Source organism: Lynx canadensis, chromosome E2, assembly GCF_007474595.2.
Source record: "Lynx canadensis isolate LIC74 chromosome E2, mLynCan4.pri.v2, whole genome shotgun sequence".
In the NCBI taxonomy this organism is placed as follows: domain Eukaryota; kingdom Metazoa; phylum Chordata; class Mammalia; order Carnivora; family Felidae; genus Lynx; species Lynx canadensis.
The window spans coordinates 35,262,980-35,287,084 of NC_044317.1; the positions used below are offsets into that span (position 1 = coordinate 35,262,980).

General features: G+C 38.9%; 1 protein-coding gene across 2 annotated transcripts in view; it reads right to left on the minus strand.

Moving 5' to 3' along the window:
• The window catches only part of LONP2 (lon peptidase 2, peroxisomal), a 111,494-nt gene that overhangs the window by 22,043 nt on the left and 65,346 nt on the right, over positions 1–24,105 (minus strand). For both annotated transcript variants that reach the window (XM_030298643.2, XM_030298642.2), the window contains exon 11: positions 21,103–21,236. In XM_030298643.2, coding sequence (XP_030154503.1) covers positions 21,103–21,236 — 134 coding nt within the window. The remainder of the gene's footprint in view (positions 1–21,102; positions 21,237–24,105) is intronic.

Here is a 24,105-nt window from a genome sequence, read left to right on the forward strand (position 1 = left end):
GGAAGAAAAATGTTACTTAAGTCTGTAGCCAGAAACCTAAAATGAATAGATGTTTAAAAAATGTATGAGGGGCCCCTGGGTAGATCAGTCGGTTAAGTGTCCAACTTCGGCTCAGGTCATGATCTCACAGCTCTGGAGTTTGAACCCCACATTGGGCTTGCTGCTGTCAGTGTGGAGCCGGCTTTGGATCCTCTGTCCACCCCCCTCTCTGCCCCTCCCAGCTGGCACTCTCTCCCTCTCTCTCAAAAATAAATAAAACATTAAAAAAGTGTATATAATATTTGAGTGTATTCATCCTCATTTCTAGTTTTGCTTTTCTTTTAGCTTTGCCATACATAATTCTTCCAGTTCTTGTACTATCTCATGAAATGTTTTAAGGCATCTTTCCGGAAATGATTACTGTATGTAGTAACACACAACATACAGTCATTATAAAGTCAGCACTGTCTATTTTATTTTTGTTATGATTCTTCCACTCTCATATCTCATGAAGTTAAAAGAACTGTCTCCTTTCCTTCCAAAAGTGATTCCTGAGTATGTTTAACAATATTAGACCCTAATTTTAGACTCTAATGATAACTGGAGACATCCTAGGATGTTCCTAAATGAGTCCCGTGCAGAACAACCTTGCTATGACCTTCACGGTGAATGGCTCTCTTGGTCTGCTCTTCTGCAGGGCCCTACGAGGGTTCCTCTTCAAGACTGAATCACGAGAGATACAGGACAGAAAGCAGACAAGAGCTCAGCTTTTCTGCCACTTGCTGGCTGTCAGACCGTAGGCCCAGCATTAAACCTTGAGCTACCTATCTCTACAGAATTTAGGAGAAAATCCTCTGTAGATCACAAAGTGAAATGCACGTGTTGTACCTTAAACCAAGTCTGGAGTTACATCTATTCTTACAGTCATTTCTTCATAATGTCATTTCATCTTTCAAAGTCTGGATTCTAGGAAGTTTTCCCTGATCTTTACAACTTCTCACAGCACTTTTCTGTCTCACTAACTGCAGTGATCACGGGGTTACTCAGCAGCTTGTGGAAATGGGAGGTTTTCTGCCTGCTGCTCCGTGTGCAGCCTGTCTGAGCAGTATCAGTGACGAGGGCGGGAAGGTACTCCAATGGCCAGATGAGCTCCGTTAGATCTCAAAGCAGCACAGAAAGCAGGTGTTGCTGCTTAAAATTAATGCACAGAAAGAAAAGCATCACCTGTGTAAGGTTACTGCTGTACCCTAAAAATGAAGGGTTCTGAAACTTCAGCCGACACACAGAAAGAGGCTGTGAGGCCCTTTTGCCTGGTGTGCCGCTGGATGGGCTTTCCTGAGATCTAATTACTGCTGCCAGCCTGGAATTCACGATCACAAGAGGAAGTCATACTGGATGGGTGAAAGCCAATCCACAATTACGTAACCAATGCTTCAGGACATCCAATCCCTTTCCAAGTGGGGTAGTGAACTCAGGGCTTGGAGCACGGAGGGAGTGGCGATGGGGAGAGATATTTCTAACACAACTAGGCCTTGTAAGATAAAAGATGACAATTTATTTCAGGCTTTAGGAACAGCAACTGTGTTATGAAGCATTCAATACACTTAGAACTAATCTGTGCTTGAAAATGTTCCACCATTAGAACGCAAGCCTAGAGAACTAAAACTCAAACCAAAAAGATGGTACTGGCTAATCAGGAATGATAGGCCAGCACTGGATTTTAAGAGTCATCCACTAGGATCTACATGTACTGCAAAGTGAGAGTAAGGAACTACTGAAAATTCAGAGAACTCACACTTCTATTCCTCATTAAAACAAACAAGCAAAACATCATCTCAACAAAGACGCCATTGAAGGCATGAAGCCTGGGTTATAGGTGAAAGCCCTGTGTCCTATGCATGAGCTTTCAAGCACTCAGCTCTAGTGTCATGTCCCCTTCCCTGCTCCCACCAGGGGGATTAGTACTAAGAGAAGACTGTGGCAGGGTCCCAACAGTTCACTACCAGCCTTGCCCCAAGCAAGGTGGGCTTTTTAAGGCAAGGCAAACAGCAACAATAAAAAAAAGTTTAACCTCTGTTGCGTGCCCTGTCCCATGAGTGCTTCCTAACAAATGGCCAACAGTCACATGAAAGAGGACGGTTTCACCAAGCAGCAAAGAAATGTAAATTATAAAAGCAAGATACCATTTGCTGGCTACCAAATTAAACTAATGAGCACAGAAGTTTAAAAAATGACAAAGATCGGTGTTAAAGAAAGTGAAGAGGTCTTCCCAAACACCGAGCTTATGGAAATAGAAAAAGTGATTCAATCTTTCAGAAAAGCCATTTATCAATACACTGAAAGCCTCCCAGACATCCCTACTCTCAGACCTAGTGGTCCAATTTTGCAGAAACCTATCCTTAAGGTCACAATCAGAGGTGCAGACAAGTGTTGTGTAGGCAACAGTTTAGACAACAAACCTACCTGTTGCAGCACTGGCTATAATTAGATCCAATATAAATACTCAAATTGGGAACATGGTTAAGTAAACTGTGGAACATCTATCCAATAAAATACTACACAGTCATTAAAATTGTATCCCAAGTGTTTTTAAGTAACATGAGAAAATTGTTTTGAAACAATGTCAATTTGAGGAAAGAGGAGGGTATCCACTTTCACAAGGCACAATTTTTTACCAATGTAACATAATATAAATATACCTGAGTGTCAGGCTCTGTGCTGACAGTTCAGAGCCTGGAGCCTACTTCAGATTCTGTATCTCTCTCTCTGCCCTCCCCTGCTCACTCACTCACTCTCAAAAATAAACAAACATTAAAATAAAAAAAATTGGGGCACCAGGGTGGCTCAGTAAGTTAAGCATCTGACTTCGGCTCAGGTCATGATCTCATGGTTCGTGGGTTTGAGCCCCATGTCAGGCTATGTCCTGACAGCTCAGAGCCTGGAGCCTGCTTTGGATTCTGTGTCTACCTCTCTCTCTGCCTTCCCCCTGCTCACGCTCTGTCTCTCTCTCTCTCAAAAATAAACACTAAAAAATAAAATAAAATAATATACATGAGAACAAATGACATGATACAGTCCAAAATGTTAAACTTATTCCCTGAGTTATGAGATTAAGATTACATGATGAAATGGTCAATAAAAATCTCCAATCCTGGCTCTGACTTCCTAGTTGGCCTTGAAAAACGTTACTTTACCTCTTTGTATCTGGTTTCTCTAATCTGTAAAACCCTAATAATTATAGTAACCCTCACAGAGTCGCTGGGAGAATATAGCAATGTTTAAAGCCAAATATGTATAAATGGGAGGAAGTGAATTATATAGTTGGGAGAAATATTTTACACAGACTCTGCTAAGACTCGCAGGTCTTACTCCAGCCACTTTTGTTAGCAGAAGACAAAATGCAACCTAATTCCACCCAGGGACCCAGAGATAGGGCTTTGACCACAGTCACAGGACAGCTGGGAATCACATAAATTTAACATATGTAAGAAAAAGAAAAAGATATCAAAACTCAAGATTCTTCTCTGTGCTATAACATATATGACTATTACTAAATAAAATTGTTCTAAAAGTGGGAGGGACCTGAAGTTCTTCTTGTTGATCTACTCTGCTCAGAGATGTCTCCAAGCTCTTCTTTCATCCATGTTATCAGCCTGTTTTAACAAGTCTAATTCAGGACACAGCCAGGATGGTCAGGGAATAACCAAGAGTTTCACAGCATGAAGGCAAGAGATAAGGGAGGAGCACCCTGGGGCACGGCGGGAAATGCACTCGCTCTGCTCAATAGCGGCCCCCCTGCAGTACAACAAACAGACATGTGCTGTGGTGATGGCTGCTGGCAAAGCAAGAGTGCAGTGGGGGCTAAGCCGGGCTCTGGAGTTGATGTCACACGGTTATTAGGAAAGGATATTCTATAGCTACAAATGTCTCATGAGAAAGGATTAGGCTTTCCTGAGCAGCTGTCCCTGGGACACGATTGAGTGTTTCTTTCCACCCACTTTTCCTCTCTCAGAGGAGCATGACTTCAATGAAAGCAGGCCCAAGAGCCCAAGAATCACTGTGGGAAGGAAGGAGAGAGGAAGACAGTAAGAGAGGAGGTAAAGAGGAAGAGTAGAGGGCTATCATACCTCTGGAAACACCAGTAGCTTTGTGTTAAAAAAAAAAAAAAGTTTCTTATTTTCTGAATAAATCTTGTGGCAAATAGTGTCTCTTGAAAGGTGATCCAACCAATGGAAAGTAGCAGAAGCCAGGAACACAAAACAGGCTACTAACATCAACAGTTCCCCAGAATGTGGGGGAAATGAAAATCGAACAAACCACAGAGAGCCGTAGGTTTTCTACAATCATCTCTACTGCAGACAGAACATTTTAGTTATCACTTATTCTCTATATCCTGCTTAACTTCAAGTATGTACTACAATCTCAAGTGCCAGCTCATGAGTTCAAAAGCTACATTTTCTGGCATAGTGATAGTAGGAACCCTTTCATCTCGATTATGGAAGAAGTGTTCATTTTCACAAAGAGTGGGTTTTTAATGCTGGTGGGGTAGGGTTGGAGGAGGGAAGAATGGCATGTAGCAGAATCCCCAGGACCCAAAACACAGGGTTAATTCTTCAAAGAAATGAATATTACCTGTTTCTGTCATATTAATACAATGTCCATGGGAAATAGTTTCTTGAAAATGTGTGGGTCTCACTCTGAAGATTAGCAGAATTCAGGAAGAATCAGGAATTCAAGAAGCATAGGATAAAACCATGATATATAAAATTTCAAAGGCCAGGCAGAAAGTCAAAGATCTGCCTCAGCTCTCCATTTTATACTCAAGGAAACTGAGACCTTAAGTGCATAGCAAATCACAGACAGTACCAGGATTCCTGGCTCCTGGCCAAGGTCACTTTTTTGGTCCAGTCTAGAAAAACCACCTAAAGTTCAAGAGCTCCTTGACAAAACAAGGCAACCTGGTGGTAAATTTAGAGATTAGATTATTTTTTTCCTAACTGGAAATAATCAACCTAAGTGGTATTACAGACAAGGATTCTTTTTTATGAGTTTCATAAAAGAAAAAAAAAAAAAAAACCTATGAAAGACTTGGAAATGAGTGGAAAGAGATGGCTGTGTATCCTGTCCAGTGTATCCTTCCAGCTGGTCTGTGTTTTACTGCTTTTAAGCTATTTTTCAATTCTGTATGCTATACTAACCAGAAAGTAATGCAAATGATGCTCGTCCATAGAAACGAAAGTGAACTTTGTCATGTACAGGTACAGTGGATCCTCTCCCTTTCCCAAGGCGCTAGTTTTGCACATTTCAGCATTCCTGACTGCCTATGTACATACGTGTGTACTTTCTGGATCTCCACTGAACCAACTGTAACATGTCTAATTAATAAGTTAATGAAAATCTTTTGATGCATCATTTTATATTTATATGACAGTGATGATTTTGTTATTAAGAAAAGAGTAACAGATCTTCCCAGCAGACAACTCTTAACCATTTTGAGTAGCTAATATTTTTCGATCAAAAAGATCTTAGGGCCTCAGACAGATATACAGATACACCAAATCGCTTTAGGTACAAAAACATGAAACATCCCATTTTCAGTATTCTTCCCTTTGGGTAGATCCTTGGAAATATACAGTAGAGGTACAACCCTCCTTCCTTACCTCCAAGACGCCTTGGAGTCAAGAAAGCCTGGGTTTGTGGTCCAGGTCTTTCCACCTGGTAAGCTCTAGGACTTTGGGAAATTCCCTTAACCTTTTCAAAACTTTTTATTATGCTAAAATGTGTATCACATAATATGGATTTTAACCATCCACAAGTATACAATTCAGTGGAACTAAATACATTTGCAACGCTGATATAACCATCACCACCATGTATACCCAAAACTACTTCATCATCTCTGTATAAACTCTGTGGCCATTAAATAATATCTCCCCATTCTCCCTCCCTTCTATTCTACTTTTCTGTCTCTATGAATGTGCCTATCCTAGGTAGCTCATTACATGGAATCATAGAATATCTGCCATTCTGTGTCTAGCTTATTTCATTTAGCACAAGGTTTTCCAGGCCTAGTTATGTCGTAGCATCAAATTTTCATCCTTTTTTCCCCACTGTATGTATCCACCACATTTTGCTTATCCAGTCATCTGCTGATGGACAACTGAGTTGTTTGCGTCTTTTGGCTATTGTGAATAATGCTGCCAAGAACACTGGTATCTGTCTGAGTCCCTGTGTACCACACCCTTTTGGATATATACCTAGAAGTGGAATTTCTGGGATATATGGTGGTTCCATGTTTAACTTTTTGAGGGACTGATGAACCGTTTTCCACAGCAACTACACCATTTTATGCTCCTTCCAACAATGCATGAAGGTTCTAATTTCTCCACATCTTTACCCATGCTTTTTATTTTCCTTTTTTTCTTATAGGCATGAAGTAGTATTTCATTATGGTTTTCATCTGCACTGATCTACTGACTAGTGATGTTGAACATCTTTCCATGTGCTTATTGGCCATCTGCCTATCTTCTTTGAAATGTCTATTCAAGTCCTTTGGTCATTTTTGAATTGGGTTGCTTTTGTTGGTTAAAGTTGTAGGAGTTCTTTATACATTTCTGGATATCAATCCCTAATCAGATATATGATTTGCAAATATTTTCTTCCGTTTTCTTTTTTTATTTTATTGTGTCTTTTAGTGTCCTATCCATATCACTGCAAAATCTAATGTCATGAAGATTTTCCCCAATGTTTCATTTAAGAGTTTTATAACTTAAGCTCTTAAATTTAGGTCATCGATCAAATTTTAGTTAATTTCCACATTTATTTTAATTTTGTATTAATTTTGTATTTATGTATTTGTTTTGTAAGGGCCCAACTTCATTCTTTTGCTTGTGGATATCATTTTCCCAGCACTATTTGTTAAAAAGACTTTCCTTTCCTTATTGAATGGTCTCGGTATCCCTGATAAAAATCAATTGACCATATATGTGAGCCTTTATTTCTGTGCTCTCTATTCTATTCTACTGGTCTATATGTCTGTCCTTATGCCAGTACCATACTGTCTTGATTAATGTAGCTTAATAGAAGATTCAAAGTCAGGAGGTGTGAGTCCTCCATTTTGATCTTTTTCAAGATTGCTTTGGGTAGCTGGGGCCCACGGCAATTCCTAATGAACTGAAGATCGATTTTCCCATTTCTCTGAAAAAGACTTGAAGTTCCAGAAGAGACTGTACTGAATCTGTAGACGGCATTGAAACGGTAGATCTTAACAATGTTAAGTCTTTCTATCCATACTTCCATTTACTTGGGCCTTTTAAAATTTCTTTCCAGCAATGTTTGGTATCTTTTACCTCCTTGATGAGATTTATTCTTAAGCATTTAATTCTATTAGATGCCATTGCAAATGGAATTTGCTTTTTCATTTTGTTTTTTCTCATCAGGTAAGTATAATCTTTAATACCCATCCCCTATTTCTCCCATCTCTGCCCCTACCTCCCCTCTTGTACAACCAACAGTTTGTTCTCTATAGTTAAAAGTCTGTTTCTTGGTTTGTCTTTTGTTTTCTTCCTTTGCTTGTTTTATTTCTTAAATTCTGCCTATCTATGAGTGAAATCATATGGTATTTATCTTTCTCTTATTTCACCTAGCAAACATGTTGTTGTAAATCACAAAATCTCATTCTTTTTATGGCTGAACAATACTCCATTGTGTGTGTGTGTGTGTGTGTGTGTGTGCGCGCGCGCATACACCGCAACATCTGTATCCAATCATGAATCAATGGACATTTGGGCTGCTTTCATAGTTTGGCTATTGTAAATAATGCTGCAATAAACAAAGGGGTGCATGTACCCCTTTGAATTACTGTTTTTGTATTTTCTGGGTAAATATCCAATAGTGCAATTACTGGATTGTAGGGTAGTTCTATTTTTAACTTTTTAAGGAACCTTCATACTATTTTCCTCTGTAGCAGCTTGCATTCCCACCAACAGTGCAAGAGGGTTCCTTTTTCTCCATCCACATCCTTGCCAACACCTGTTGCTTCTGTGTTTTTGATTTCAGTCATTCTGACAGGTGTGAAGTGATATTTCATCGTAGTTTTCATTTCCATTTGCTACCGTAAACAGAACTTTCTTAATTTCCTGTTCAGATTGTTCATTTCCCTTATCATCTTAAGCTTCCACTTCCCCATCTGAAATGAGAGAAATCGTATCTACACTTCAAATAGTTGTTATAGGGACAATGGACATAGGATATATAGGAATAATGAAAGCACAGTGTAGCCACTAAGTTTAGCCTAGGTTAGAATCTTGACTCTGACACTTACTGGCCTGTAAACCCTGCCTAGAGCAAGTCTGTTAGCACCATTTTCCCTAAAGCCATTTGAGCACTTTGTCTCTGTGCCACATTTCAGCAATTCTCACAGCATTTTAAACTTTTTCATCATTATTATATGGTGGTCTGTGATCAGTGATCTTTGCTGTTACTATTGTAATTGTTTTGAGGCACCACAAATCACATCCGTATAAGAGGGCAAATTTAATCGGTAAATGTTATGTGTGTTCTGACTGCTCTACTGACAGCCATTCCCATCTTTCTCCCTCTCCTTGGACCTTCCTGTTCCCCGAGACACAGCAATACTGAAATTAAGCTAATCAATAACCTTACAATGGCCTCTAAGTGTTCAAGTGAAAGGAAGAGACACACATACACTTTAAGTCAAAAGGTAACCATGATTAGGCTTAGTGAGGGAGGCATGTCTAAAGCCAAGAAAGGCTGAAAGCCGGCCCTCTTGGCCAAACAGCCAAGTTGTAAATGCCAAGGAACAGTTCCTGAAGGAAATTTAAAGTGATACTCCAGGGAACACATGAATGATAAGAAAGTTAAACAGCCTTACTGCTGATATGGAGAACGTTTGAGTGGTCTGGAGAGAAGATCAAACCAGGCACACAATTCCCTTAAGCGCACATTCCCCCAGAGCCAAGGCTCTAAGTCTCTTTAATTCTGTGCAGGCTGAGAGAGGGGGGGAAGCTTCAGAAGAAAAGTCTGAAGCAGGGAGAAGTTGGTTCATGAGGTTTAAGGAACAAAGCCATCTTTATAACATAACAGTAAAAGGAGAAGCAGCAGTGCTGATGGAGAAGCTATAACAGGTTATCCAGAAGATCTAGCTAAGGTAATTAATGAAGATGGCTACAGTAAAAACAGATTTTCAATGCAGATGAAACAGCTTTCTATTGGAAGAAGATGCCATCTAGGACTTTTACTGCTAGAGAGGAAAAGTCCATGCCTTCAGAGCTTCAAAGGACAGATGACTCTCTGCAGCTGGTAACTTTAAGTTGAAGTCAATGCTCAGTTACCACTCCAAAAATCCTAGGGCCCTTAAGAATTATGCTAAATCTACTTTGACTGTGTTCTACAAATAGAACCACAAAGCCTGGATGACAGCACATCTATTTACAACATGGCTTACTGAACATTTTAAGGCCCCTGTTAAGATCCACTACTCAGAAAAAAAAAGATTCCTCTCCAAATACTGCTGCTCATTGACAATGCACCTGGTCACACAAGACCTCTGATGAAGATGTAGGAGATTAATGTTGTTCTCATGTATGCTAAAACAATATTCATTCTGCAGCTCATGGATCAAGGAATAATTTTGATTTCTGAGTCTTATTTAAGAAATACATTTTTGTGAGATTATAGCTGCCATAGATAGTGATTCCTTTGATGGATCTGAGAAAAGTAAACTGAAAATCTGGAAAAACTGAAAATCCATTATGGATGGTATTAAGAACATTTGTGATTCATGGGAAGAGGTCAAAATATCAACATGTACAGGAGTTTGGAAGAAGTTGATTCCAATCCTCACAAGTGACTTTGAGGGGTTCAAGATTTCATTAGAGGAAGTATCTGCAGATGTGTAAAGGGTAAGAGAACTAGAATTAGAAGTGGAGCCTAGAAATGGGACTGAACTGGTGCAATCTCATGACAAAACTTTAAGGGATGAGAAGTTGCTTCTTAAGGATGAGCAAAGAAAGGAGTTTCTTCAAATGGAAATCTACTCCTGATGAAGATGTGGTGAAGATTCTTGAATGACAACAGAGGATTCAGAATATTACATGAATTTAGTTGATAAAGCAGCAGCAGGGTTTGAGAGGACAGGCTCCCAATTTTGAAAGAAGTTCTACTGTGGGTAAATGCTACCAAACAGCACCACATGCTGCAGAGAAATCATTAGTGAAAGGAACAGTCGATGTGGCAAATTTCATTGCTGTCTTAAGAAATTGCCACAGCTACCCCAAACCTTCAGCAGCCACCACCCTGAACAGTCAGCAGCCATCATCATCGAGGTAAGATCTTTCACCAGCAAAAATTATGATTTAAGATTCACTGAAAGCTCAGATGATGATTAACATTTTTAGTAATAAAATATTTTTAAATTAAGGTATGTATATTATTTTTTTTGACATAATGCATACTTAACAGACTACAGGATAGTGTAAATATAACTTTTATAAGTACTGGGAAACCAAAAAAATTCACTTGATTCACTTTATGTGGTGTTCTGGACACAAGCCCTCAATATCTCCAACGTATGCCTGTATTCATGTTCTTCACTACTTGCAAACGAATCTTTCTAAATCATTGCTCTGATTACATCACTTCCACGTTTCCTCATCTTTACTGGCCTACATCACAAATTAAGCAAATTCCTAACTTCTAGAAGTTGTGTTCAAGATCAACCACAGTAGATGCCAAACCACTTAAAAAAATTTTTTTTTACATGTATTTATTTTTTGAGAGAGAGAGGCAGAGCACAAGTGGGGGAGGGGCAGAGAGAGAATGAGACACAGAATTCGAAGCCGACTCCAGGCTCTGAGCTGTCAGCACAGAGCCTGATGTAGGGCTCAAACTCACAAACTGTGAGATCATGACCTGAGCTGAAGTTGGATGCTTAACCGACTAAGCCACCCAGGCACCCCCCAAAACACCTTTCTCATTGTAGTTCCCACTATTCTGGAACACCTTTTAGGCTGAAGGGAGTGAACAGCACCCAGACCATAATTTGACAGTCGTGGAGCAAAACCTTGTCTAAGAAACTGGGCCCTATGTTCCTTATCTGCAGAAGGAGAGTCAGCCTAGATGAGCTCTAATCTTGCCACACCAACTCATCACAGTGCCTTACACAATACAGCTCTTTAGTTATGCCTGTTGAAATAAATCTTTGTAAAATCTCTGGACGAATGACAAATCACCAAAACAATGATTACTTTGATCTGCCAAAAGATTACTGTTCTTAATGCTGACTTTCTGGGGTAAACATAAACATTTTTAATTAGTGAAGATTAATTATGTAATAATATTATTACAATCATGCTGGGCTCCTGAATTCTGAAGCAGGAGCAAAATGAAATTCATTTGAACTGTTATTTGTGTGCATGGGTACAGGAGGTGTGTTACTAGGTGTGTCAACAGCTAGTTGGCAGACAGGTTGCCCACAGACCAATGAAGGGGAATACTGTTTATATCTCAACTCTTTACTGTGGGTATGTATATATGGATCCAGACTGCATTTAGGCCTAAAGAGAAAGATTTGTATGGTTGCAGTTATAAAAACAACTAAGTTTTGTTTTGTTTTTTTAACTGAGTCTGCTTTAAAAAGTGAGATGAGATGCTGAGATTATAACCGGCTTTGTCATTTCTTACAAGATAGTACAAGTATGTGCCTCATAGCTAAACTGACCATGGACACAATGCTTCTGAGAGCTTTCTCTTGGGAAGGCAGAAAGGGGAAAACAAAGTATCTTAAAAACAAATCAGAAAAACCTGAATATTTCCAACTGTATAATTTGTGCTGTCAGTTTCAGGTTAATCTTTTCCAGAAAACCATGCTCCCAGCCAGAGGAAGTGTGCTAAATGCAACTGAGATTCAAGTTACTGACTGGGGCTGCCAAGGCATTTGTGCCTGCATATTTTCAATCTTTTTTTTTTTTTTTTAAAGGAATTAGTTCTAATGGAGAAATCTGTGGTTCAAATGCCCAGAAAAACCCTTATGCTAGCAACAAAATCTTTAACATCCTTTCTGCCAGTATTTAATTCATTACTTTGGGGATGATGATCACAACCTTAACATGACCAAATACATTTTCTTTCAAATTCACCTACTAAACATTTCTACATAGTAAATACTGAGATATTGATGGAAATTATGATTGTGAACCATTTCTCAATTTTAGAAGTAGTTATCTGTTCATGAAAACAAAGAATATTAAAATAGAATATCTGGAAAACATATTTTACCATCTATTTATCCATTCCAATTAATTCTGAGATGTAAGCAAACGACCATTTTGTCTCAACTTACTAAAAGCAATTTCAAAAAGCTACAATATCTATAACAAAGCTTTCAATGATCAATTCAGTGCCTCACAGCACTTTTTTAAAAACTTTTTTTTAACACTTATTTATTTTTGAGAGACAGAGCATGAGTGGGTGAGGGGCAGAGAGAGAGGGAGTCATAAATTCTGAAGCAGACTCTAGGCTCTGAGCTATCAGCACAGAGCCCAACGTGGATATCAAACTCATGAACTGCGATATCATGACCTGAGCCAGTGTCAGATGCTTAATCGACTGAGTCATCCGGGCACCGCCCCTATTAGCACTTTAAACACTGGCATAATGCTTGAAACATCTCACATCTAAAAATTATTTTTTATATATCTACTTCCTCCAATGGACTAAATATATTCATTAGAGGAGTTTTCCTTCATCTGCTTCCCAGGAACCAATCTAGAACCTGGCATACAGTAAATGCTAGCTGAATCACTGACTGAATGAGATACTATACAAGGGTCCAAGACACAGGGTCTTAACTTTGTACCAGACAAAGGAGCACGGACCACTGTCTCCAAGAAGGTTTTGTGCATGAATAAATCTCATTTCCTGTATTAGAGATTCAAAAAATAGTCTTGGGAAACTTTAGATTATCAGTTAAAATGCAGAGGCCATGTGTAATATTAAAAAAAAAATGCTACTGTTATTAATATCTTGCAACTTAAAAGGGTGGTTTTGATCACATGAGACAATGACACTTAAAGGCCATGACATCTTCCTATATGATTCATTAAATGAAACAATGGCTTTTTAATTTGTTGACAATATTTGATTTTCCTGTCCCAAAATAGAGTTTAAATAACAAATATTTTGTCTCCTATCATACGTAAGTAGGGTTTTTCCTTCATTGCCACTTCCTTCCAGTCTACATAGGCAAACAAATCTTTCTTAAACCAGGCCAATATTGATGAGGGAACAATGAATAAATTAGCGTAAATGTCAGAAAAAAATATTAATATATCTTCATGACACTGGCACTACATGCCAACATGATATTTTCATTTCAGCATTAAAACATCACTTGATTTTACATGTTTGGACACAACGTGCTGCCTAATATCCCTACAAATGCAAAGTATTAAGCATACAAACTCTTATTCTCTAGATTTCATTTTTCTTTTTTTCTTTTTCTTTTTTTTTTTTTTGTAATCTTGGTTTGTAAAACCCAGTTAGCTGTAACAGAACCCTACAAATCTCCAAAGCTTTAGAACCAGCAAGCCAGGTGCCTTGGGACTAATACTCTCTCTTTAGTCCATCTTCCTCCACAGTTAACCTTAGTTCCTTTGACTATTAAAACATTTTATTTGTCCTGAGCCCTAACACAATCAAAGGAAAGATAAGCAAGAACAGGTGAAGAAAGGCTTTACATACTGAAATGCAAAGCTGAATTAAAACTTCTAAGCCCTGTTTATGTGACCTGGATCTCAGATAAGAAATCAGCTCAAGTATGACGCGTGGATCATGATCAATGGCATGGCATGTGCCATGATTCAATGGCACAGACTTCAGTGCTGGCTTGGAAAAATCCTTCTGACAAAGAAGTTTCTTAGACTGTGATGGCTGCTAAATTGCTATAGCTGTTTAAATTGGTAAATTCTGTAATAAGAAGAAATATTCAAAGTTGTGTAACTTCAGGATTAGGAAAAGGTAGGGCCAATTTAAATCCAGTGTCCATAAATACTAAAACTGGGACTTGTTACAAGGTGCTCAAAGACCTCTTACCCATCAGACACAGGCATCTCCTCAGAAATGAAAAATCTGACTTCTCAGTATTATAACAATCTAAAATAAACAGCCAAAGTGTCTGGTGTACAGTTTTCAGGTTCAGAGGCACACACCCAAACTATTCTCTCTTTTTTGTTCTAACACTAGCCAGAAAGAAGATACGGGATTCTGGTTCAGACAGTTGAGGACGTTTACATGTGACTGGAACCAAGTGACAGCAAACTACTCAATTATCCTTGCTTCACTAAAAACAGCTAACAATGTTTTTATGTCCCCAAAGAAAACAAACAAGAACATCAACAAAATCCACACTGAAAGCTGACAAAACAGGCTGTTTCAATTGTTGCTAAAGAACCACTCATTTGCCTGCGAGCCTTATTTAAGCTCTTCTCCCCCAAAGGCCCACCTAGCAGAGTAACACAGCTACTCTTAACTATTTCTGCAGCACAGAAATCCCCACTCTCTATTAACAACCAAACCACAGGTTTTCTTTAGAACTCTGAACAAACTATCTCAACTCTCAGAAATGGGGGCTGTATTAACAGACATGAGATGTATAAAAGCCTTCTTTAAAATAAAGAAAAAAAAGAATCTGTGAGAGCTAGTCTTCAAGATGACCCCCAGCAATCCCCACTTCCTAGGTTTCACATGCCTGTATGGTGCCGTCTCTCATTGTACCAGAGTTGGTCTGTGTGACCAACAGAATGTGGGAGTAGTGATGACTACATCAGATTATAGCTTCTGTTCTAGACTCTCTCTGTCTTCCCCTTTCACATATCACTCTTATGGGGGAAAGCCAGTGGCCATGTCGTAAGAGTAGGGAGAGACTTATATGGTGACAGACTGAAGATCTGGCCAATAGTCAGCAAGGAACTGAAATCTGCTAACCACCATGGAGGTGACGTTGGAAGCACATGTTCCCTGAGTTAAGCCTTCAAGTTGGCTGACAGCTTGAGTCTAACCTCATGGGAGGTCTTGAGCCATAACTCCCCCAGCAAAGTTTAAGCTGCTCCTGGATTCCTGACCCACAGATACTGTGAGATGATAAATGTTTGTTAAATGCTTTAATCTACTAAATTTTGGTGTAATTTGTTACACAGCACTAGATAACTAATGTAAAATCCAAAAGATAGGGACAGTTCTTGCAACAAGTACAAGACTGCTCCAAGAAGTCAAAGACAAAAGAACTTAGCAAAAAGTTACATAAAGCTCAGAGGTCACTTCCTAAAAACATTACAATGTTTTCTCCATTGTACTACTTCAATTACAGTATTCTCCACTGATACAAGAAATGTATTCATGACATTCATGACAGCAGACGAGTGACGAGAGAATTGGTAGGATTCAGATTTACAGAGGACTGATTAAAAAAAAAAAAAACAGCTGAAAGAATCAAAACACTTGATTCTCTTGCAGGAACGGCTTCCTGTTTTGGTTACAAAGGAGCCACACTTAAAATAACTATCATAAAGGATACTCAGGGCCTGAGAAGTCAATGGCAGGAAGCCACAACAAAGAACACTGAAGGTGGCCCAACAGAAGAGGATTCCTCCCGGAAATGGACCCGAGAAAGGCTAGGAGAAGAGCTAGCCTCGAGAATGAATGGCACGTACAGTGACAAAAGCACAATAAGCAAGGAGCAGGCATCCAAACTCCCTCAGCACATGGTTCTTCCCACGGCCTCTGACCCACTGGCTCCTGGCAATACTAAGCAGATGTGCTAATGCAGCAGGGTACCTGTCCTCCCCCAGTCAGTCGTGGGTGCACTGGGAGAATTAAAGTTAACAGATGAGGAGAACTGGTGCCGTAAAATTCAAATATTTTATCTTGACGCATTTTTAACTGTGAAGTTGCCTGGAAGGGACATACCAAAAAATTAAGCATATTATGTCTACCTTCTTCCACTTAATATTAGGTCGATTTTACTATCGTACCCAAGGCAAAGGTACCAGAGAAACAATATGTGTCAAAATACAACCCAGTCAAACAGAGATCCAAACCGAACTACAGAAATTGTCAGAGTCTGACCTGTGGTCCAGCAGGATCCTCAGGGAATCTATAATGGGAGGACAGGCATGTTTTCACGGACATCAAATCCTACTGCTTATGACTCATACCACCCAACCACTCAGCTTTTTCTCCCCCAACTTACAGCTTCTATTTTCTTGGGGACTGGGAAATAGCCAAGTTTATAAAGATGCATCAGCTAACAGAATCAAATAGGCAAGGCACAGTGTTTATCGGGGAATGTTGTGAAGGGATATGAATTGAATCAAACTAGACAGCTACTGAGAATCCTGTACAAATGAGATTTTATCATCAATTAGGTGAAGAGTGGTCGCCTGAGGGCACAAAACAAAGGTTATATAGGCTGGTAATTTCTTCACATTTTTTTTTTCCTGCCTACTTTGGGTATTACCACTATATCTATTCAACATCCTCCTGAAGGTCTCAGCTAGTACATCAGGGAAGACATGAAATAAAAGGTGTAATAACAGCAAAGGAAGAAGTAGAAACTGACATTATTTCCAATTTTGATAACTGATGGTGTACACAGAAAATCCAGAAGAATCTATAGTTAGAATTAATAAGTCAATTTGGCAAGTTTGCTGAATAGAGGTCAATATAGTATGCCCACATGGTAGTAGCAGAAAAAAATTAGAAAATAAAAAATTAAAAATACCATTTACAATTATATACATACACAAAGATCCAGCAACTAGGAATATATCTAAAGAAAGAATATGCAAAACCTCATCACTGAAAACTATTAAAACACTTAAAACATTTATTGACTTAAATCAAGCTAGTCATAAATTAGGAGACATGATAATATCAAATTGTCAATTCTCCCCAAACTGATTTACAGATTCAATGCAATCAAAGTATCAGGAGGTTTTATTTACTTATTTGTGGAAATTGACAAGCTGATTCTAAAATTTATATGGCTAAAGGACCTACAGCGACACCTGGATGGCTCAGTCAGTTGAGCACCTGAATCTTGATTTTGGCTCAGGTCATGATCCTGTAGTGTCTGGGTTCGAGCCCTGCACTAGACTCTGCACTGATGGCTTGGAGCCAGCTTGGGATTCTGTCAGCCTCTCTCTGCCCTTCCCGTGCTTTGCTGACAGCACAGAGGCAGCTTGGGATTCTTTGTCTCCCTCTCTCTCTGCCCTTCTATTGCTTGCTGTCTCTCTCTCTCAAAAATAAATAATCATTAAAAAAATAATAAAGGACCTACAATAGCCCAGGCAATCCTGAAGAACAAAGCTGGAGGACTTACCCTAAACTAGCTATCAAGACTGTCTAGGACACAGTCATTCTTGAACCTGTGTATGATGCCACCACTGGAAATTTCATCCCAGGCCCAAAGTACCCATTCACTCCTTACACGTTCCTAGAAGTGTTTATCTGTGAGTTCTATAACATAAACACAGTATTCCTTTAAATGATATTTTAAAAGCTTATTTACAATGGCGTCTTATATACCTCATGAATAACCATTAAATCTGTGTTATTTCTTTTTTTTCTAGCTAATTTTTCAATTCTTTCTATGAAAGTAAGAAACTAGCATCTTGAGGTTAAGTTCAATGTAGCTTCACCAATAAATACTATTATTTTTCAAAAATAATTGAGAATGTTCCATATTCTGAAAAACTATAAGGACTGATTAGAACACAAATCATTTCCTGAGGATCATTTTTGAAGGGAAAATCTTACTAGATATTAAATGGACACATATGATACATAAGTACTGGAACAAATGGACATTTGCCTAACTCTTTACAGAGAAACATCCAAGTATGCAAAATTGAGTAAATCAGACATGTGTGTCCATAGCTAAAGGCAGGCAAAAAGGAGAATAAAACTTTAGCCACCTATTTTTTTTTTAATCTCCCAACACAACCAATATCCCGGAAGGAAAAAAGTACAATTCAGAATACTACAGTAACATGCGAAAAACACAGGCAGTACTGCTTTTATGAAATAATTCCCATACTTCATGGGTAAGTGACCGAAACCATAAATATTCCTCCTCAAACGCGGATCAACTATAAATCTCACCAGGCTTTTAAATTCCGTTATTATTTGTTCCGTTTAACTGCCAGTTCAGACCCCACAAATACAAAGACAACTGTTCACAGACCAGTGTTTCTGGGCCTACTCCAGAAAGTGTGTTCGATACACTGGAGGTTTCTGCCTGTTTTGAAGCTTGTGGCCTGAAATTACTTTTCTTCCTGGCAGTAACTCCAAGTCCAGCAGTATTTTAACATTAAAAATAACTCCCTCACTGCATTCCTTGAAGTTTCTAAAACAACTGTTCTATTTTATACTCTGATGTTAAATAATTCATTTCTTAATGAGGAACTTTCAGTTATTAAGCTTGCACCATTTGAACTTTCTGGCATAAAAACCTAGTATTAACTCTTTTGTAGAAATGTTCCTTTTGGATTGGTTGAGTTGATAAACACTAATTTCAAGACACCTTATAATTATCTTACTAAAATCTGGAGGACAGTCATTTATAGTAAACTCAAGGGTATCTTACAATATTTGAATCACTGTAGAGTCCACAGGCATCTAATGAGAACCACAACCAAAATCACCATCAAGAGACAAGTATTTATCCTAATTATTTATCTAGATGACCTAGGTAGTATCTTAACTACTCAAATCTGCTTAGTTATGTTATCATTTAGAGTTTGTTCTGTGAATCATGGATTAAGAAAAAGTAACCAAATAAATGTTGCCATGAAAAAATGCATGTTCCCATACAGTTCACAAGCTGTTTGAACAAGTTCTTGAATATTTCAGGGTTATCTTTAAATAGCTAATATGATCACAGACATTGTTAGAAATATGCTAATGGACATATATATAAACGTTAAGCACTGCATGACTACGGTAAGCTTCCTTTGGCCTGCAGGCTACAGCACAAAGGGAGTGTTGTTCCAAGAATAAAAGGAGGAAATTCAGGAGGATCTAGGTCTTACATTTACAAAGAGAAGAAGGGGAAAAACACCTCAGTTCTCCACTGTCACTGTCAGCTACACCAGTGATTCATTCCATTCTTGATAGGTTACCACTCATTTAGGGCATTTTTTAAAAATTCAGATTTTTTTTTTTTTTTAATTTAAAAAAAAAATTTTTTTTTTCAACGTTTATTTATTTTTGTGACAGAGAGAGACAGAGCATGAACGGGGGAGGGGCAGAGAGAGAGGGAGACACAGAATCGGAAACAGGCTCCAGGCTCCGAGCCATCAGCCCAGAGCCCGACGCGGGGCTCGAACTCACGGACCGCGAGATCGTGACCTGGCTGAAGTCGGACGCTTAACCGACTGCGCCACCCAGGCGCCCCTAAAAATTCAGATTTTTGAGGGGCACCTGGGTGGCTCAGTCAGTTAAGCATCTGACTTTGGCTCAGGTCATGATCTCACAGTTGGTAGGTTCGAGCCCCGCATCCGACTCTGTGCTGACAGCTCAGAGCCTGGAGCCTGCTTCAGATTATGTGTCTCCCTGTCTCTCTGTCCCTCCCCTGCTTGCACTCTGTCTCTCTCAAAAATAAATAAACATTAAAAAATTTTAAAAGAAAATTCAGATTTTTGAAAATAATGGTCTGACCAAGTGTTTATCTTTAAACTTCCTCTCCAAGTCCTACTAAAATGACAATTAAGAAATTAAGAAAGTATAAACCCTTAAGGACAAAAAGAATTAAGACAGAAGACAACAGCTAATAAGAGATGCTGACAGTATTATGGAAAACAGCAGGTGAACAGGAAGTAACAAACATTTAACCTAGAGAAATGAGAAGCCTTAACGTCTGTGGGGGAAGGGGAGTTGTCCATACAATCCTACAAAAGCTAGGGAATTTGAAGTACCCCTGAAAATACTGATGGGTAATGTACAGTACTAAACATAAAAATGTTAAAGTCTGTGTAAGAAACAATTAGAGCTCAAGATCCCTACCCCTACTCCACAGAACCAGGGCACTATCCTCTCTAGTTGAACAGAAATGGGAAGTTTACGCCCTGGAGAAAGCAAACCAGGAAGGTTCTGGCACAGTAGGAGCAGGGGTGGAAGCATCATACTGGAAACAGGATGATTATATGAAAGTCTACTCTTTTGATGATAACATGTAAAATGTACTGTGCTTAGCAACACAAGGAAAAACAGGGAAGATTTTTACATCTGTTCCACTATGTGTCTCACAAATTACAGTTCTCCAACCACATTCATCAAACTCCTTTCTAGGAAGAGCTATGGAAATGGTAGGACATCTAACAAATCTTTTTACTATAAAAGAAAATTCCAATTCCCTTCTGCTCAAGTCATGTTTTGTTAAAGCAAGTTTTGGCAAGCAGCATGGGATGATGAACTGAGACCCTGTACAGGTCTGGGGCAACAAATTAAAACTTGCAAACTGGGTACCAATGGAAATGTCCACATTTGATTTAGTAATAGAACGCTTCTTTTTTTTTCCCATCACCACCTCCACAATTATTTAAGAAAAAAATAATTTAAATTACATTTTAATTGTATACCTATCAAAGAAAATGTGTAAGACAAACAAATTATTATATATAAAGCTCTTCCAGAGTACAAAGATCTACCCGTGAGGTATTTGGACAGCTTGGATTTTTTTAACTGCTGTAATAATTTTCTATGGTATAAATACTGAAAGACTCAACAACAGTGTGGATCAGAGGGAAAAAAGAGAACACCAGAACCCATACGTAAAGCTTACCATCATAAATCTGGAGAAATTTATGATACCCTTAAAGCATTAATACTGAGTATTATTCCAGCCTAAACTCTGTACTATTTGTAAAAGAGAATCCTCTTAATAAAATACATCAATGTTATTACTTATTCACTGGACGTCTTTACCGGTGGAGTATTATGTGCCACTGTTCCAAGGACCATCCAACACCACCCCTCCACATCCAACTCTTTTTTGCCATGGCCTCCTCCCACCAAGCCTGAGAGTACCAAATCAAAGTCACAGACCTTCTCCCTCAGCCACATCAGAATGGTCCAACTTGGCTTCTTTATGTTGTCCTTCTGCCACCTTCACAGCAACAGCTCGGCAAATGGCTCCAAGCTTCCTATCCAGAGAGCGAACCCCTGCCTCTCTGGTATACCTGTCATCAAAGAAAAATATTTTATTTTCACTAAGCACCACCTGTAAAAGTAGAAATAATATGATTAACATTTATATGAAAGAGTGTACATTTAAAAGTTCATTACATTTTTTAAGTCTTTTTATTTTATTTAATTAATTAATTTATTTTTAATATGAAATTTATTGTCAAGTTGGTTTCCATACAACACCCAGTGCTCATCCCAACAGGTGCCCTCCTCAATACCCATCACCCACCCTACCCTCCCTCCCATCCCCATCAACCCTCAGTTTGTTCTCAGTTTTTAAGAGGCTCTTATCTTATGGTTTGGCTCCCTCCCTAACTTTTTTTTTTTTCCCTTCCCTTCCCCCATGGTCTTTTGTTAAGTTTCTCAGGATCCACATAAGAGTGAAAACATAGGGTATTTGTCTTTCTCTGTATGACTTATTTCACTTAGCATAACACTCTCCAGTTCCATCCACGTTGCTACAAAAGGCCAGATTTCATTCTTTCTCAATGCCATGTAGTATTCCATTGTGTATGTAAACCACAATTTCTTTATCCATTCACCAGTTGATAGGCATTTAGGCTTTTTCCATAATTTGGTTATTGTTGAAAGTGCTGCTATAAACATTGGGGTACAAGTGCCCCTATGCATCAGCACTCCTGTATCCCTTGGGTCAATTCCTAGCAGTGCTATTGCTGGGTCATAGGGTAGATCTATTTTTAATTTTTTGAGGAACCTCCACACTGTTTTCCAGAGCGGCTGCACCAGTTTGCATTCCCACCAACAGTGCAAGAGGGTTCCCGTTTCTCCACCTCCTCTCCAGCATCTATAGTCTCCTGATTTGTTCATTTTAGCCACTCTGACTGGCGTGAGATGGTATCTGAGTGTGGCTTTGATTTGTATTTCCCTGATGAGGAGAGAAGTTGAGCATCTTTTCATGTGCGTGTTGGCCATCTGGATGTCTTTAGAGAAGTGTCTATTCATGTTTTCTGTGCATTTCTTCACTGGATTATTTGTTTTTCGGGTGTGGAGTTTGGTGAGTTCTTTATAGATTTTGGATACTAGCCCTTTGTCCGATATGTCATTTGCAAATATCTTTTCCCATTCTGTCGGTTGCCTTTTAGTTTTGTTGATTGTTTCCTTTGCAGTGCAGAAGCTTTTTATCTTCATGAGGTCCCAATAGTTTGTTTTTGCTTTTAATTCCCTTTCCTTTGGAGATATGTCAAGTAAGAAATTGCTGTGGCTGAGGTCACAGAGGTTTTTTCCTGCTTTCTCCTCTAAGGTTTTGATGGTTTCCTGTCTCACATTCGGGTCCTTCATCCATTTTAAGTTTATTTTTGTGAATGGTATAATAAAGTGGCCCAGTTTCATTCTTCTGCATGTTGCTGTCCAGTTTTCCCAGCACCATTTGTTAAAGAGACTGTCTTTTTTTCCATTGGATATTCTTTCCTGCTTTGTTAAAGATTAGTTGGCCATACTTTTGTGGGTCCAATTCTGGAGTCTCTATTCTATTCCATTGGTCTATGTGTCTGTTTTCATGCCAATACCATGCTGTCTTGATGATGACAGCTTTGTAGTAGAGGCTAAAGTCTGGGATTGTGATGCCCCCCGCATTGGTTGTCTTCTTCAATATTACTTTGGCTATTTGGGGTCTTTTGTGGTTCCATACAAATTTTAGGATTGCTTGTTCTAGCTTCGAGAAGAATGCTGGTGCAATTTTGATTGGAATTACATTGAATGTGTAGATAGCTTTGGGTAGTATTAACATTTTAACAATATTTATTCTTCCAATCCATGAGCACGGAATGCTTTTCCATTTTTTTATATCTTCTTCAATTTCCCTCATAAGCTTTCTATAGTTCTCAGCATACAGATGTTTTACAACTTTGGTTAGCTTTATTCCTAGGTATTTTATGCTTCTTGGTGCAATTGTGAGTGGGATCAGTTTATTTCTTTCTTTTGCTTCATTATTAGTGTATAAAAATGCAACTGATTTCTGTACATTGATTTTGTATCCTGTGACTTTGCTGAATTCACATATCAGTTCTAGTAGACTTTTGGTGGAGTCTATCGGATTTTCCATGTATAATATCATGTTATCTGCAAAAAGTGAAAGCTCAACTTCATCTTTGCCAATTTTGATGCCTTTGATTTCCTTTTGTTGTCTGATTGCTGATGCTAGCACTTCCAACACTATGTTAAACAACAGCGGTAAGAGTGGACATCCCTGTTGTGTTCCTGATCTCGGGGAAAGCTCTCAGTTTTTCCCCACTGAGGATGATATTAGCTGTGGGCTTTTCATAAATGGCTTTTATGATGTTTAAGTATGTTCCTTCTATCCCAACTTTCTCGAGGGTTTTTTATTAAGAAAGGATGCTGAATTTTGTCAAATGCTTTTTCTGCATCAATTGATATGATCATATGGTTCTTATCTTTTCTTTTATTAATGTGATGTATCACATTGATTGATTTGCAAATGTTGAACCAGCTCTGCAGCCCAGGAATGAATCCCACTTGATCATGGAGAATAATTCTTTTTATATGCTGTTGAATTCGATTTGCTAATATCTTATTGAGAATTTTTGCATCTATAACTTGGCAGGCCAGAAAGGAATGGCAGGAAATATTCAATGCAATGAACAGAAAAAATATGCACCTGAGAATCCTTTATCCAGCAAGTCTGTCATTCAGAATAGAAGGAGAGGGGCGCCTGGGTGGCGCAGTCGGTTAAGTGTCCGACTTCAGCCAGGTCACGATCTCACGGTCCGTGAGTTCGAGCCCCGCGTCGGGCTCTGGGCTGATGGCTCGGAGCCTGGAGCCTGTTTCCGATTCTGTGTCTCCCTCTGTCTCTGCCCCTCCCCCGTTCATGCTCTGTCTCTCTCT